The sequence below is a fragment of the Pan paniscus genome, chromosome 6, assembly GCF_029289425.2.
Source record: "Pan paniscus chromosome 6, NHGRI_mPanPan1-v2.0_pri, whole genome shotgun sequence".
Taxonomy (NCBI): Eukaryota; Metazoa; Chordata; class Mammalia; order Primates; family Hominidae; genus Pan; species Pan paniscus.
The window spans coordinates 159,260,298-159,277,886 of NC_073255.2; the positions used below are offsets into that span (position 1 = coordinate 159,260,298).

General features: G+C 36.7%; 1 protein-coding gene across 11 annotated transcripts in view; it reads right to left on the minus strand.

The window, feature by feature from the left end:
• The window catches only part of CADPS2 (calcium dependent secretion activator 2), a 566,720-nt gene that overhangs the window by 69,716 nt on the left and 479,415 nt on the right, over positions 1–17,589 (minus strand). For 7 of the 11 annotated variants that reach the window (XM_055115339.2, XM_055115338.2, XM_055115341.2 and 4 more), the window contains 2 exons: positions 4,410–4,551; positions 4,165–4,284 (listed from right to left, as the gene is read on the minus strand). In XM_055115339.2, coding sequence (XP_054971314.1) covers positions 4,165–4,284; positions 4,410–4,551 — 262 coding nt within the window. The remainder of the gene's footprint in view (positions 1–4,164; positions 4,285–4,409; positions 4,552–17,589) is intronic. The other 4 variants (XM_003808627.4, XM_055115340.2, XM_008960697.5 and 1 more) reach the window with 1 other exon arrangement.

Sequence of the window (17,589 nt, forward strand, 5' to 3'; positions counted from 1 at the left end):
CATAAGAACAAACATTGTAACTGTTCTTTACCAATCTCTAGGATAAAGATTCTTGCAAATCCCCAAAATTATGTTTTATGCAAGAAAATCCTTATGTTAGCAACCAGTACCTTTGCCGTTATTCATGCATATGTGCCTCTGTCACCATGGTGGTTTCTGTCTATCTACATGTGTGTAGAATATAGGGTCCTTGAATTTCTCAATTACAGGTAAAGGTGAGACAGGAACTGGAAAAAAAAACGGGCTAGGTAGGGAAGCAATCTTTTATTTTCATTTTTTGCTTTTTCTGGCTTATTAAAACCCAACTTAGTGCAAGGTATTGTCTGACAGAGAAATGACATTCAGGGTGCTCTGAAGATGGAGAAAAACAACGCGTTTCAGGTCCTTATATCTAACTGTGGAGCCAAGATTTGCTAAGCATTCACTATTATGGTAAAATTACTCTACAGGAGTGCTATCACCCCATGTATGAAGATAACTTATAGAAGAGTTACAGTAACTTATAGAAGTTACCTTCTATAAGGTAACTTATAGAAGAGTACATATAATATTTTGGCAAATGGTTATTACTTTCCATTATGCAAGTACATAGGCTAATACAGAAACAAGTGTTTTGAAAGTAAAATATTCCTACATTAAAACATATTGAAATTTAACCATAAAAAGCATAAAAGCAAAAGCAAAAAAAAGCTGCTGTATGATTCATTTGTTCTCAGCTTTCCCACAATTGCTTCACATATACTAACTTAAAATTTATATTTCTAGTTTACAAAAGAAAATTAAAGAAATAAACCCATTATTACAACAGCACAGGGGAAAATACCTATGTAACAAACCTGCACATTCTGCGCATGTATCCCAGAACTTAAAATTAAAAAAAAAAATTGTTTAAAGCACTACATTGTTTCGCTAAATATATCTTTATGAGCTAGCTTAGAAAAAAAGGCACCTCTTGCTCTTGACTAATGAAAAGCTTATTTCTGCCCTCCACCCTGGCTTCAGCGTCAAAGCTGTATCACAAACCTACATTGCTTTTCTCTTCTCATTCTGCCAGTAATTCCTCCTGATCTCCTTGTCTAGCCAAAATGCCCTCATACTTAAGTTCTCTAGGGACCAATCACAGCAAAGCAGTGAACACTCCCGTAGCACTTTACTCACTTAAATCTCTTCACCTTAATATTCAGTGCCTCAAATGCACCATTAACTAAGAGAACCAGACAACACCATTCTGATACTACAGTGAAAGTGTTGAAAAAAACACTACCTTTATTTCTCCTTTTGCCATATATATCATACAATTAAGAGAAAAAAAAACCAAACAAAATCTCCCTTCACATCCACAGTGTACAGCTTGGTAGATTAGAGGAACTGAGTTTTAAGAATAACTGAATACAATTGGCAAAGAAGCAAATCTGCTTCTTATAATCTTTTTTCTTTGGAGAAATGTAACTATTTGGAATGTATATATTCTTTAACAACACAATGACAAGGAAAAAATCATAAAAATAAAATCTCTAATGGTAAAGGCAGAATTCTACTAAAAATAGATTTTCTAATAATACATGGCAATCTTTACAGAGAATATGGTTCCATTTTTCTTCTGTTTGATTCTATGGTAAGATTCTTGACAATAAATGTGTTTAATTGGGAATGTAATTAAGATAACAAGTGTTTGTTATAATTAGATAGATATATGAAAAAAATGTGAGTAGGCTTTCTCTGGAGTTGGTACATATAACCTGCAATTTATTCAGAGCTTTTTCATTTTAAAATTATTTCTAATCAGTGGCCTATTCCTAAAGGTATTATTAACAGATTAAAGAATTCGAATGTGAGTAGTGGACTCTGAGATAATTTCCTAAAAATGCCAGCAGGAAACTTAACTTGCTGGCATTCATTTCTAGAGAAAAAAAAACAGAATAAAGATTTATATACAGATAGATATGTCGATGAGCAATCCTTGCATGATTTATGCATTGGTAGGCAGGGATGTATCTTCAAAACCATGGTTACTTTTATATTCTTCTTATTTAATCAGCAGTTGTATTTTTAATTCTTTATGTTAAATATAAATGTTTCTTTTTATTAATGTTTCAAACTTCAAAAAACAAATGGCAATAACATCATAACATTATGAGTAATTCTGGACACTCTGACAAAGGACCTAATGTTGATAACCTTGGTAGGTAAAGATAATGGTGATCAACTTGTAAAACAGATTTTTAAATTTCCCCAGAATGGTGAAAGCACAATCACTTTACTTACAAAGCCCCAATTTGTCATTATTCCTGTCCTGAAATTAACATACTTTAAAAAACGGTCCTCAATAAGGGATTCAGAGTTCATACAAATCCCAAAGTTAATAAAAGATTACTAACAAAAAAATAAATTTCACAGGATAATGCCCATGATAGTGTTCTTGGCTAAAATCAAGCGTTAAATAGATGAGAAATTAGGAAGAAAAGGAGTTAAATTATAAAACAGTGTAAAAAAGAACAAAAAATCATACACTTAGAAAGGTTCATTATAGTTTGTGGGCAATTTTCTGAGCACACACAGACACCACTTTACACACTCTAACGACCAAAAGCATTTGCCTGTAAGAAAAAAAATTCACATGTAACATAATATCCTAGTGAGTATTATGAATGCAGTTATGATGTTAAACTTGGAGAAATATTGCCAAATTACTTTGCAAGTTATTCTCTTTCTTGGTCTTTTCCTATTTCTTTTCTTGATTGTGTGCATACCTGACTGGGTGTGGATTTGCAGTTGGTGGTGGGATAGGTAGAAAAGTAGCAAGTTCTTAAACACAACGTTCTATGACAGCAGAACAAATTAATGATAGGAGTGAGGAATTTGTAGTCAAACGAACCTGGGTTCAAATTTTGCCTCTGTCACTTATTTGCTGTGAGATATTGGGTAAGTTTGGTTTCTTAGTTTCTTTATGACTTAGTTTCCTTAACTGTAAAATGGGGATAATGATATGAGGTTGTTATAAAGATTAAATGAGATAAATAACTTGGCACTGTACTGGAAACATAGTAAATTCTCAATAAATGGAAGCTATTTTTCTTCCTCTCATGATTATTCTTTCTAGTTGATTTCATATGAGATCTTGGGCAAAGCAGGTAACTGCCCGAGTTTTCCCATTTGTAAACTAGTACTATTACTTGGTTCTGATCGCTGTGAGGCTCATAGTTTTAAAAACTATACCATTATAAATTATAATGATGATGCCTGATGATAGTAATAATAACAAAAACAACAATGTAGAGTAGTAGTAATTATCATTTACTGGGTGCCTACGATATGCCAATAGTACTAATAATTTACTGAGAGCCTAGGATATGCCTCAATGCAGTTTTTTTTTTAAATCATCACAAAAACATCTTTCACTTAGGTGTCATAATTGTTTTAGAGTTGAGAAAAAAACTCAGGCTAAGAAGGATTTACAATTAATAAGCTAAGATCTAAATTCAGAACTGATCAATTTAAAAGCCCATTCCTGTTCACTTCAGTGGTTCTTAGTTGCTGATTCTGCAATAGGCAAGCTCATCATGATGTGAAGTTAATAAATATGGTTTTTGATGATATAAAGACTATTTAAAAATACCAAGATGTACCAACTATATAATAAAAGAACAAAAGAAGAACTCCCTGGTTTTGGTAATGAAAGGGCCTGCATGATGCAGTACTGTTTTTTAAAAGCTGAGACTAAGATAAAAATAGAAAAATATTATATTCTTGAAACCATTCTTCCAAAGGTTTTCTACTTGCACAAGATAAGTCATCTGGGCAGTAATGAAGCTGGAGCTAAGAATCCTCAAAATGCTTTGTATACATAAGGAGAACTCTGGTTATTTTACTTAGGGTACAATGTCACCAAATGATTTACTTAGGGTAGAATGCCACCAAATTATTCCTGTCCCACAGATTATATATGAACTACATTAAACTAGTGTGTTTTTTCTTTTTAATTGACATTATTCATCACAGATATGCTAAGCTTAGCTTACTAGCTTAAAAAACTCAAATAAAAAACAACAGTATTCCTCAACCAACGATGATAAATGCCATGCAGTCTAAACACATCTGCGCAGAACACAGCCCAGGCCATGCACCAGCTAACACATCACCAGGAAATAAGTGAGGAATACACACGTGGACTCATATAAAGAAGGCATCCACGAAGCAGTAGAAATGTTAGGAATCTGTGGAAGATTAAGAGGCAGACTTGGAACTTTTGGAAGAGCTACATTGGGAAGACTGTTGGCGATATTCCTGTAAAGAAACAAACAACGTGGGAAGGGACCACCATAAGCGATAACTACAGATGGCCATGTGTAAAGTCATAAGGTCAGGGTTGAAGAGGCAGGTGCTCTACGGACACTAGGTAAGATACCTACTTGACAGGCTGCCATGTCTCCTGCTCAAAACCTCTGTGAATTGACTGGGCGATGGAAGACTCCATGAGATCCACATAGCGGACAACCAAGGGTACAAAGATTTCTTGCAAGTGTTTGTGAAATTTTCCATTACACAAAAGTGCTGAAATAGCCAAGCAGAAACAGTGTTTGTCAGAGGGATAATATCAGACATTTGGAAAATATGGGCCAAAAAAACATGTTTTCTGAGAGAGTCTGACACAGAAGAACTGATAAAATGCAGATGAGAGTAGATCATATCCCCCATATTGAATATCATATCATGGAAATTGATCAAAAAGTATAATTAGCCTTCTATATATGGCTGTCAAAACACAAATAGATTATATCTCTCTAAAATTCTCCTGGCAGGTGGTATGTTTGTATTTTCTAAGAGGTTTAACACATAGGCACATGACCACTCGCTGGAAATTCAAGGGAGCTGCCAGCTCCCCTGAAGGTCCTGACACATGTAAATACAGCAATTAAGCAGAGTTACAATCTCTGTGCTATGCTGTGTATCACAGAGGAGCTAAACCTTCTCAATTCTAAGAGGTAAGCTTGATGACTTGTAAAAGCTATTCTTGTTCACTAGGAGGGTGTCTGTGGGTTTGGGAATATCTATTTTGATTCATGAACATTATAGTTATATGTGGATTTTCTTTTTAGTCATTCAATTTTGCATATCTGTATTTAAAAACAGCACATGACATGGATTTTTTAGGTTTCCATTTGTCTTTAATAAATGGTAGTACGGAACATCCTACCTAAAGTAGTGACAGAAATCTTAGAATTTGTGCTACAAGGCTGCTGGGCAAGGAACATTCACCTTTTTCAGGCGATGAATGTTTTCTACGCAGATGATACAATTTTCTTAAAATATAGGTGAGTATATGCCTAAGTTTCACCATTAAAAAATAGAGAATCTATACGAAAACAGTAATGCTAAGTAATATTTAATAAAGACTTTATTTTAGATGACAGTACTATAGATTGTAAATATTTCTCAAAGAACATGTCCTAAGCCCCATTGTGGCCCTCAAAGTGAAAATGTGCTGATTTAAAAATATACTCTGTGGTCAGGAAAGGTATTCCTGAAGAGACAGAAGAACCTTCCATGGAAGACTTAAAGGGGAGGTTTCCAGGTAGAGGGAACAGCTAGCAAACAAGTTTTGGGGAGGAATAAGCTTGGGTCTTTGCAGAAAGATGAAAGGCCAGGGTAACTGCAATATAGACTGAGGGAGGGGGAGGGGCAGCCCATGGCAGGGTCTAGATCCTAGGACTGAGTAAGGAGTGTTGCTCTTAGTGGGTGTGATGGGAAGCTTTATGATGCTTATGATTATGCAGAGGAGTGACATGATATGATCTCTCTGGCTGCTGTGTGGAAATGGAGTAGGTAGCCAGGGGTGAAAACAGAGAAAAAGGTTAATACTCAGTTGTTTACTGCAATAGACTAGGTAAAGGATGATAGTGTCTTTGACTAGGGTGAAGAGGTAGAAGCTGGGGAAAAGTTAGTAATCTCATTCACTTTTATGGATTTGAATAGCTATATATGCTTATAGTTACTAAATCTAATTACTAGCAACTTCAATAGCAGTGTCTTATAAAATATTCACTATGACAACTTCCCACATTATCTTCTTCAGAGCAAAAACATCCCAAAAGCTTAATAGTGTTTTAGCTCTTGTCAAAGTACATGATGTTTATCACTGTGGCATGTATATGAAGATGGCTTCGATATGTTACTTTATGCGTTTCTGAAATTTCTCTGAGGCTGGACAACTACAGGCACATAAATTGGTGGGGGAAGTAATTCTAAACACAGAAGGAAATATAACAGATTTTTTTTTCTACCTCTAATTGATATGGGTTAGTATTTTTTGTGGTTAAATACTCTTTTCCCAGCTCAGCTATATGCTAAAACATTTCCCATTAAATTGTGAACAATAATCATATTTAATGATAGGTGTCTTATTTAGGAGACTAATGTTATCTTAATGATGTTTTCATTAGCACACTGAAAGAAGCTTTATTTATTCCTGGAGATTCAATCATCGAGCTAGAAGGTACTATAGCTCAAATAATTCAGTTACTTTTATCAAATGCCACCTAAATAAGCATGCTAAACTTTAAGGATAAAATATTCTCACTCAAACCATCTAATTCACTGTAGTATGCAAATTAAAAAATATACTGATATCTGAATTTATTGGGTCTCTACTTAAGAACTCTCATTCTCTTCTTCCTCCTCCTCATCCCTAGCATGTCTGGAGTACCAAGCACTATGTGAAGTCCTATATGTGCCTTATCTCATTTAATCATCACAGAAACTCTACGAGGGAGGAATTTTATTTTTTTTTTTGAGATGGAGTCTTGCTCTTGTTGCCCAGGCTGGAGTGCAATGGCACGATCTTGGCTCACTGCAACCTCTGCCTCCTGGGTTTAAGCAATTCTCCTGCCTCAGCCTCCCGAGTAGCTGGGATTACAGGCGCATGCCACCATGCCCAGCTAATTTTTGTATTTTTGGTAGAGACAGGGTTTCTCCATGTTGGTTAGGCTGGTCTCGAGCTCCCGACCTCAGGTGATCCACCTGCCTCGGCTTCCCAAAATGCTGGGATTACAGGTGTGAGCTACTGCGCCTGGCTAGAACTATTTTTTTAAACTTATCAATAAGGTAACTGAGGCATAGAGAGTTTAAGATACTTGTTTAAGATCATTTAGTCATTAGTAGAACCAGGATTTGATAGAAAAACTCCTTGTTAACCTCTGTAAAACTACCATTCCTCACTCTGACAACCAATTAGTCATCAAGACTGGTGTCTTTTATATCCTTAATATCTTTCAGTAAGTTACCGTGCTCTCTTCATCACCACTGCTGTTGCAATAGTCCAGCCCTCTCATCTCCTGTCCTGATTAATGCAATAATAACCTAACTGGTCTTTAGGATCCTAATATTTCCTCTGCCAATCCATCTTCTCAAAATCATAAGCAGAGGGGCTTGCTGAAATATGAAACTAAGAATGTCACTCCTAAAGATTATAATCCTTTAGTGGATCATTATGACAAGCTTCAAAAGCCTGAGCATGGTATGAAAGCTTTCCAAGACCTGTCTACAAGTTACTTCTCCAGCTCATTTCTGTTGCCTTACCTTTCATTTACTGTGATACAGTCATAATGACTTTCACGATTCAATACACACCTGCTCCTCAAATCCTTTCTAGAAATGCTTCCTTCTGCTGTCCCCTTGCCCAATTACTGGCTTCTCTTGTTTACTCTCTACCCTGGACAGGTTTCCACTGTGGTTCTTGTCATACAAGTGTTCTTCTCCTGCTGACATATTTCTTGCTGACATATTTCTCGCTGCCTACAAGGATGTAAGGTTCTCAAGGCAGGAACTATGTCTGTATTCTAAGTTCCAGAAAAGTCCCTAGCTCAGAGCAAGTAATCAAATGTTTGTTGGATGAATGAATATTTGAATGCTAAGATTATTACATTATTATTGTATTAAATGGCACCTATAAAACCTATTGAGGCCTGTGTATACGCCTCATACTTTGTATAAAATATATAGCATTAAATAATACAGCTATAAGTTCTATTTTTAACCCATATGTACAAGATCAGACTGCTAAAAATTCTAATGAATATAAAAGTTGGTTATTTTATGTTTCTTATTTTAATGAATGTGGCAAAGAAAGGATTTTCTCTGGTCAGTTATGAATCTTGACAGCAAATGATTATATCCTGCAGAATTTAAAGAAAATGAAGATTACCTATATTTCCTATGAACTACAAAAAATCTTAAATTCTAGCCAAAAGTTTGCTCAGAATTCAGCAAAGAGTTATTTTTTATTTGAAAAAAAAATCAAATTATAAACCCATATTTGAAAATTTTAGAAAATTGGCAGTATTATTTCATTGCTAATTAGAGAGAAAGGGGAAGGAGGGAGTGGGGGGAGAAATGGGGGAGACAAAGAGAAAATGATGGAGGGGAGAGGGAGAGGAGGGGTGGGGGAGGGACTAGAGGAGAAAGAAAGAGAAATACACAAAGAGGGGGAAAGAAAGGAAAGAGAATATTTGGTTTCCAAAGACAAGCTACAGAAATACACCCTACACTACACTTGTCTATGTAAATGTATGCTCCTTCCTTAGTTGTCCATATGGCAGCTTGCATTCCACTCCTATCAGACACTGTCAAAAGCCCCTCTTAATATGTAGCCTGAGGCATCAGAGTAAGTGCTTCTGTCTTCTCCATATGGTTTAATAAGGATAGGTTATGATTTGGGGCTGTCACCTGTCCAAATCAAGCCTTTACAAAGCACCCATTACAACAGTTCATTGTAAGTGGCAAGTTCTTAATGCGGCCACATCCAAGAGCACTTCTGACACCATACTCAAGTATGAGAGAGTGAAAAGGGCTGCTCAGAATGAGTCTCAAAAAGTGATTACCGCCTGAGGGGAAAGCCAGCACCTATTTTTCAGATAAAAAAATAACTTTTTTCCCAAAAAGATTCCATGTTTCCAAATATCACCTTGTTAGAAAATAATGAGGCATCGATGACATCGAGCCCTATGGTACAATTAGAAATGGCAAAAAGAAAACAAATGGCTTAAATATAAGCTAAACTCAGGATGCAATATGCCCAATTATTTTGAAAATCCCCGATAATAAATTAGTGTTGATTATTTTCATATGAAAAAGCCTCTTACATTTACAAAAGTACTTGTCATAGGCTTTTAGTAGTAAGATTTCAACAGAGAATTTAAATTTAAACTATGATCCAATTAATAACAATTACTGAGACAATAATCACTGGGTAAAATAAAGAATAAGCAAATAAAAGAATTCGTATATTGTTTTTAGGGTAAAAATATGCTGCTGACTCTTGAACCCATATAATCCAATTTTATAGTGCTCATCCTCTTCCAATTAGCCAGCTTTAGTGGATTACTAGAAAGAATGATTTTTCTCCTCAAACTTCTCATTAGGCATTTCAGAAGGAAATGGGTAATTCATGACCAGCAAAACAAACAGACAATACAAACCACAATAAAATCAACAGACTTTGCCATAAAACAATTATTTAAGAGACTAAAAATTATATCAACCCTGAGCAATGCAAGCATAGTGCACTAAGAAAATTAATAAGTCGCTCTCCATGTTGACAAATGCATATAATGAAGACCTCCATCACAGAAACAGAAAATATGAATATGGGCTTCAGGAGAAAAGCCAGCAGAACTGCAGTCTAGAACAGCATTATGTAAAAGGAAAACACTCTTCTCTCTCTCTCTCTCTCCTGCTGCCCTCCCCAGCCCTCACCCCTTCCTCCCTCCCTGAGATTTAGGAATAGCACCCAGCTAAGAATCTGGCACATTAAGTAGGCACTCAATAAATGTCTGATTATTGAATAAATATCAATAAAAATCTACCTCCTAAGAGAAACTCCAAGAACATCCCATTTAAGTAGACTAGGAAACACACTGGATTCTATTGTCCTTTTAATTAAAAATTTGATAAGTAATTTTATATTTGGTAATATTAATGTATACATTAACTAGTATAATAATCCCTAAAACCATACCCAGTTCTTCCTTTTCCCTTGGGGCACTTGCTAATATATATTTATACACTTATACATCTACCTAGGGAGAGAAAGTGACAAGAAGTGATAGAACACAGCTGTTAAAATGTTTCTTACTTTTTGGGCAACAAATCCAAATTTAAAACTATAATGAAAAAATTTCATAGAACGGTACACATAATTTGAGTTATACTTCTACAATCTACTGCATCAAGTTATTTGTGTATATATGTGCGTATCCTCCACTAGATTTTATGTTTTTCAAGGGGAGGAATCATTTCTTATTTATCCATGTATTTGCAAGGGGCCTAGGATTTGTAAATTGTAGGCATTAGGCACTTGTTTCTTGTGAAACTAATTCAGAAAAGCTTAATTAACCGAAGCTTATAAGGCAAAGATAAGTAAAGAAGTCTTACGGTCCAGCAGTCCTCATGCTGTTTTTTAAATGAAATTACGTAATATTAAAGGCAAATAGAAAAGTCTGTAATTTTACTCAAGCTATGCATAGCCTTCTAATCTCTGAGTTAATGTCCCACAATACTTGCCCCATCAATGGGAATGATTGAGTACAGCTATATCATGATCGATAACTCTCTCAAGGGTGGGTTTCTTTTTTTTCTTTTTTTTTGAGAAGGAGTCTCGCTCTGTCACCCAGGCTGGAGTGCAGTGGCGCGATCTCGGCTCACTGCAAGCTCCGCCTCCCGGGTTCACGCCATTCTCCTGCCTCAGCCTCCCGTGTAGCTGGGACTACAGGTGCCCGCCACTACGCCCGGCTAACTTTTTGTATTTTTAGTAGAGACGGGGTTTCACCGTGGTCTCGATCTCCTGACCTCGTGATCCGTCCGCCTCCGCCTCTGCCTCCCAAAGTGCTGGGATTACAGGCGTGAGCCACCGCGCCCGGCCAAGGGTGGGTTTCTTGATGCCCATGGTTTTCAGAAGTTACAGGTGTTCCTGTTAATCTGTTACAAGAAACACACTGGCATTTTAGAATAGGTGATTATCTTTAAGCCACTAAACCCTATGAAAATATAAAAAGCAGATTAAAATTTTTAAAAAGTCTACAAGTAGGAAAGAAACTAGAGCAGGCAGGGCGCAGTGGCTCACGCCTGTAATCCCAGCACTTTGGGAGGCCGAGGCGGGTGGATCACTTGAGGTCAGGAGTTTGAGACCAGCTGGACCAACATGCAGAAACCCCATCTCTACTAAAAATACAAAAAATTAGCTGGGTGTGGTGGTGCATGCCTGTAATCCCAGCTACTTGGGAGGCTGAGGCAGGAGAATTGCTTGAATCTGGGAGGTGGAGGTTGTGGTCAGCCAAGATCACGCCATTGCACTCCAGCCTGGGCAATAAGAGCGAAACTCCATCTCAAAAAACAAAACAAAAACAAAAACAAAATAAAACTAAACAAAAAAATAAAAAAAAAAGAAATTAGAACAGTACTGTGGAATTCAACTGAGAGGAAAAAGGTAGTGACTCCTTGCTTTTATTTCATTTACCATACTGGTCAGTAAAACAAATTCTGACACACCATTTTGAATCCAATCAACTCTGGGGATTAGAGTTAAATACATTCTCACATTTTGGCCCTTATTTCATCATTTGTAAAGTGCATACTTATAAAACTAAGCTGGCACGCACAGATTTGCTGCAATCTAGATGTTATACCCTTTCTGCATTGTCCCTGGTTTATGTATATCCAGATATATCTATAAACACCAATTCGTGAATTTCAGATGAACAGCTCATTTAAGCACTTGAAAGAGAATAACACGCAGGTGTCAGCCTTCCATATTTCAAAGCTTGAAGATTAACCTAATATACAATATGGTGACCTAACAGTCCTTCATTTGAAAGAAATCTGAAAAATAATCTCTGATACAGCCTAAGTGTGAGAATAACCCAGCAGGATTTCCACCTCTTCATTTCTTAATGAGTTTTTTGATAATGAGAGGTGACTTTGCCAGTCACTCTGGGCTCTATTATGGCTAATTTGACTCCACTTCACTCTCCTTGTTAATTATTAACACTAGCCTTTTTATCCTCATGAGACCACATTCCAATTTTTCCTTTTTCGATTTTTATGAGCCCATCTTTACGAAGGTGAAAGTCTTCAAGAATAGGTTTTCACTTAGTGTAGAGCAGGAACATTTATTATTCGTTTAGGCAGAGATGCTGTGACATTGATTATATAAGCACGGGTGTTCTTTGGGATGACTTTAATGTGCTAGCAATGTGAAAAGGCTGTTAATTAAAGAAGCAGCACCGTGGTATTTTTCAGTTGGGAACCAGTTCCCAATAGAATGGTCATTTGCCACTTGCTAGCATATCCACAGATTAAAAGGTGACTAGCTCCAAGGGTTTGCCTTTCAGTAGTGCTGAAAGAAATGATTTGTGCCATTTGCAGATGGCTTTCATTTGTCAGAAGCAGTCACTTGCCTTATCTATTATTGACAGAACAACTATGGAAATAGTGTGCAAGGGTAGAATCTATTTGTACTAGCTTTATAGTCACTCAGTATCATTGAACCATTGTGCCAATTACTTCATTATGAAAACATTTATCTTCCCTCAATTTGAATACATCTCTCTTTCAAAATTGTTTCCTTAGATACCACTTAAACTGATTGCCCATTAAATTACCTCTTTAGTAGGGGAGTAGATTGGGGTAGATGAAGGCAGGGTAGAGAGCGAAGTGAGAGCTTGGTCTTTTTTGGCCAGAAATGGAAGCTGACTTTGTTTTCATCATCAGTCTTGCTCTGGGAGTCAGTGAGTGAGTCTGTGAGGGGTGGGACATTGGGGACGGTTGCTAAAATTGTGGTGCAGCTGGTGCTCTTCCCTTGAGGAAAACTGCATTTAATCTCCAAGGGTTCTCCACATTTCATCTCCAAGGGTTCTCCAAGCTATGACTTTCTCTAATCATGGCTAACTGTAAGGAAAGGCACACACCCCAGACAGATGTTTTTTATTTTTTTCTCCTTAAAATAGAAACCGAATTTGCTGTCTTGAACCTTCCCTCACTAATTAGTTCAGTCTCTAGAAGTCTTGTCACAGATGGTTCCTAACATACATGCTGAGACCACACATACCTTTATCTGATCCTTTCTGTACTCTTTAACCAACTCCTTTCCTCTGCCCCCCACAACACAACGCCCTTATAAATATTTCCTCATTAAAAAATAAAAGTTCAAGGACTCTCTTGTCTTCCTTAAAAAGATTATATTATTTTATAAATGCCCAGAATCTGCTTTTTATACAGTGAAATGAGACTGAACTGGAGACCCAGTACTCAGGTTCTGACTCATCTCTGTCCTTAACTCCCTGCTGTCAAGCCCCCCGCCTGAGTTCCTGCCTCTAGGCATTAGGTTTCCACAGCTAGAAAATGAAGAGTTTTGTTTAAGATCCCTTCCATACTCCAAAAGATAAAAAACTATTTTTAAACATCGAAGCATACAAATTTTAATCTAAGGAAGATAAGAAACCAATTAGGACGACTGAATTATTCATGAACCACCCCCCAACTCAGCTATAAAGTTTTCAAGCCACTAATTAAGTACAAATTCTAACTAATGTCTCCATCAGTTTGAGAGGTCTTAGTAATTTTAAATTTTGGGAAAGCAAACATAAATATGCAACATTATTAGTAATAAATCACAAACTGTTTAAAAATCTAAATATAATTAGCAGCCTATTTTGTGTAACGCACAAACACACAGACTGATGCCGATGTAAGCAAGCACTGTTTTTCAACAAATTAACTCCCTTCCTAATATTGGACATTCAGAGCTCTCTGTCCTATTACCTTTAGCTAGTTAAAGTTGTAATTATTTCGAATTTAGACAATAACTCTAATTGGGTCAACATGGTAAAAACTGTAATGCCATGGCCGCAATGTAAGAATTTCTTTTTCTTTCAAGGGGTACTAAAAGAATAGAAGTTCAATATTTTCCCGTAGTTTTCCAAAAGGACAATTTGGGGGCAGCTGCAGGTTGACATTAAACATTTGAATTGAATTCACTAAATAACTCAGTATCTAAGGAATGTAATAAAACAAACACACAATTATTAACAATGGTCTTCAGTATCACCAAGGGTGATATTAATAGCTGGAAGAATTATGTTTTATCAGCTACTCAGTGGTATTGATTTTGGATGGAAACTTGTGAGTTTGGGGTAAAAGTCACTGCATTTTATTTCAGTTCCCCAGATCACACCACACTCTCAGTACCAAAAGGAAAGTATGACACTGGGGAACTTTTCTGTTTACCTCTCTACATGGAGGAGCTGTTTTTCTCAGAAATAATTGAGGTTTTCTAAAATCTGCAAATCACCATAAAATAAAAGCCAAGACCTAGACTTACCCTCAAAATTGAGTGCTCAAAAGAGATGAGTACTAAATGCTTCTCTGTTTTGACTGAGTACGGTACAACAAAATAACACAAGATGATATGTAGTCAATGTATAGAAATAGTTAAATCAGGAGAGAAATATAAAACATATTTAATATGTGAATTAAATATTTGTAAATATGATTGAAAATTACATTTTATAGTTATAATTATGAAAATTATGTAGTTTTAATTTATTACCCCACAAATTTACACTTGCATTGAAAAACCTCTCCTTCAAAATAAATATGAAAAAATATTAATTCATTGGAATTAATGATATTCCATTCATTGTAGATAAGTAATTCATTGTAGGTAAGTAATTCCATTCATTGTAGATGAATGAATATTCCATTGTAGATGAATGGAATATCATCAAAAAATATTAATTCATTGTAGTAGAAGTTCTCCAACAAAACTTCCAAGAAATCCACAACATATTTTGTTTTCTCTATAAAATAAATTACAATATTTTGAATAAGTTAAAATATTCATCATCTTACCTAATTGCTTGATGGTGAACATTAATAATGCCTCATTTTTTAAATTATACTTAAAGTTTTAGGGTACATGTGCACAATGTGCAGGTTAGTAACATATGTATACATGTGCCATGCTGGTGTGCTGCACCCATTAACTCGTCATTTAACATCAGGTATATCTCCTAATGCTATCCCTCCCCACTCTCCCCACCCCACAACAGGCCCCAGTGTGTGATGTTCCCCTTCCTGTGTTCATGTGTTCTCATTGTTCAATTCCCACCTATGAGTGAGAATATGCGGTGTTTGGTTTTTTGTCCTTGTGACAGTTTGCTGAGAATGATGGTTTCCAGCTTCATCCATGTCCCTATAAAGGACATGAACTCATCATTTTTTAAGGCTGCATAGTATTCCATGGTGTATATGGGCCACATTTTCTTAATCCAGTCTATCATTGTTGGACATTTGGGTTGGTTCCAAGTCTTTGCTATTGTGAATAGTGCTGCAATAAACATACGTGTACATGTGTCTTTATAGCAGCATGATTTCTAATTCTTTGGGTATATACCCAGTAATGCGATTGCTGAGTCAAATAGTATTTCTAGTTCTAGGTCCCTGAGGAATCACCACACTGACTTCCACAATGGTTGAACTAGTTTAGTCCCACCAACAGTGGAAAGGTGTTCCTATTTCTCCACATCCTCTCCAGCACCTGTTGTTTCTTGACTTTTTAATGATTACTATTCTAACTGGTGTGAGATGGTATCTCATTGTGGTTTTGATTTGCATTTCTCCGATGAATAATGCCTCATTTTAAAATAACCCCCAACATACATCTAAGTATGTTTGATTCATGAGTTTTCATTCAAATAGAGAAAACAGTGTTAAAAAATATCTTACATATGGCCGGGCGCAGTGGCTCATGCCTGTAATCCCAGCACTTTGGGAGGCCGAGGTGGGGGGATCACGAGGTCAGGAGATCGAGACCATCCCTGGCTAGCATGGCGAAACCCAGTCTCTACTAAAAATACAAAAAAATTAGCCAGGGGTGCGGTGGCGGGCGCCTGTGGAGGCGGAGCTTGCAGTGAGCCGAGATCGCATCATTGCACTCCAGCCTGGGCAACAGAGTGAGACTGCATCTCAAAACAAAACAAAACAAAACAAACAAACAAAAGTCTCAAAAACAAAAAACAAAAAAACAAAACAAAACAAAAATACCTTACTTACTTATTCTCATTTAGGGGACTTAATGCCTAATATATATACTTATTTTTGGCAGCCGGTTTACTGTTATACATTTGTCTTAAGATAATATTAAAAACCTGACTGTAATTTCATAGCAGAAAATGAATGATGACAGAAGATTGGGAAAGGAAGACAGTCATTCCACGTTGGCTAGCTGGCAGGAAGGAACCAAATTGGAACTTAAAAATTGGCTGAGGGCCAGGTGCAGTGGCTCACACATGTAATCCCAGCACTTTGGGAGGCTGAGATGGGTGGATCACTTGAGGTCAGGATTTTGAGACCAGTCTGGTGAACATGATGGAACCCCGTCTCTATCAAAAATATAAAAATTAGCTCTGCGTGGTGGTGCACGCCTGTAATCCCAGCTACTTGGGAGGCTGAGGCATGAGAATCGCTTGAACTTGGGAGGCCACTGGAAGTGCCACTGGGAGTGTCACTGCACTTCAGCCTGGGCGATGGAACAAGCTCTGTCTCAAACAAAACAAAACAAAACAAAAAACCTGGCTTAGGATAATTTGCAGAATGAATGATTCGCATATGGATAATTGCATGTGGTTTTATTAACAACCACTGAGAGCAGGCCTTATGGTTGAATCTAAGGTAGGAATTGTAAGCTTATAATAACATCTTTGGAAATGAAATGAAATTGGATAGGAGAATGAATAAGACTAACAAAATCTACAGTATCATGTGTTATATGTGAGTTATCATCTTATTTAATGCTCATTGACAATGACACTGTTGGTGCTATTATTTTCCTTCTTTTATAGATATAGCACCTAGAGTTTGGAGAGGTTAAGCTATTGTCAAAGGTCAAGTAGTAAGTGACAGAGAGACGTGAATCTGTCTAGCACCAAAGCTCATGTTGTTAATTACTCTAACATGATGCCTCTCTTACTAGAACAGAGGTTTTTAACCTGGTGCCCTAAATTTAGGATGTCCATGGAAAGTACAATATTACAAATGATTTCATGTCTATGTGATTTCCCCCCCACCAGTTTTACCACAGACTCAAAGACGTGAACAACCAAAGGAAGTTAAGAAAGACTAGACTAGAGCCATGAACAAAACCAATAAAGATTTTTCTTTAAACAAAGACAACTACAAAAACATGAGTTTAGGTTTACAACCAGAAAGATATAGCAGTGGCCTTCTGGGACGAGAGCAGCAAAAACATGTGCAGTTTTAACATATAAAACGTTCTAAATAAAGTATAATAAAAAAAGTTCCAAATGTATTAACAGTGTGAAGAAGTTCCTTGGAGAGCCAGAGCAGACTTGGGCTGCAGGAAGACAGGGAAGAAGGAAGGAACGCACCTCTCATTTGGGTCTGGGTTATTCAGGTCACATGGTGAGCACTGTGTTCTTCTGAGCACCACACTCCAGAAGAACACTGAGAAATGGAGTGAGGTCTATTCAGGGTAAGGTGATGAGAATGGCAATGGGCACGAAAACCCTATCGTGAGAC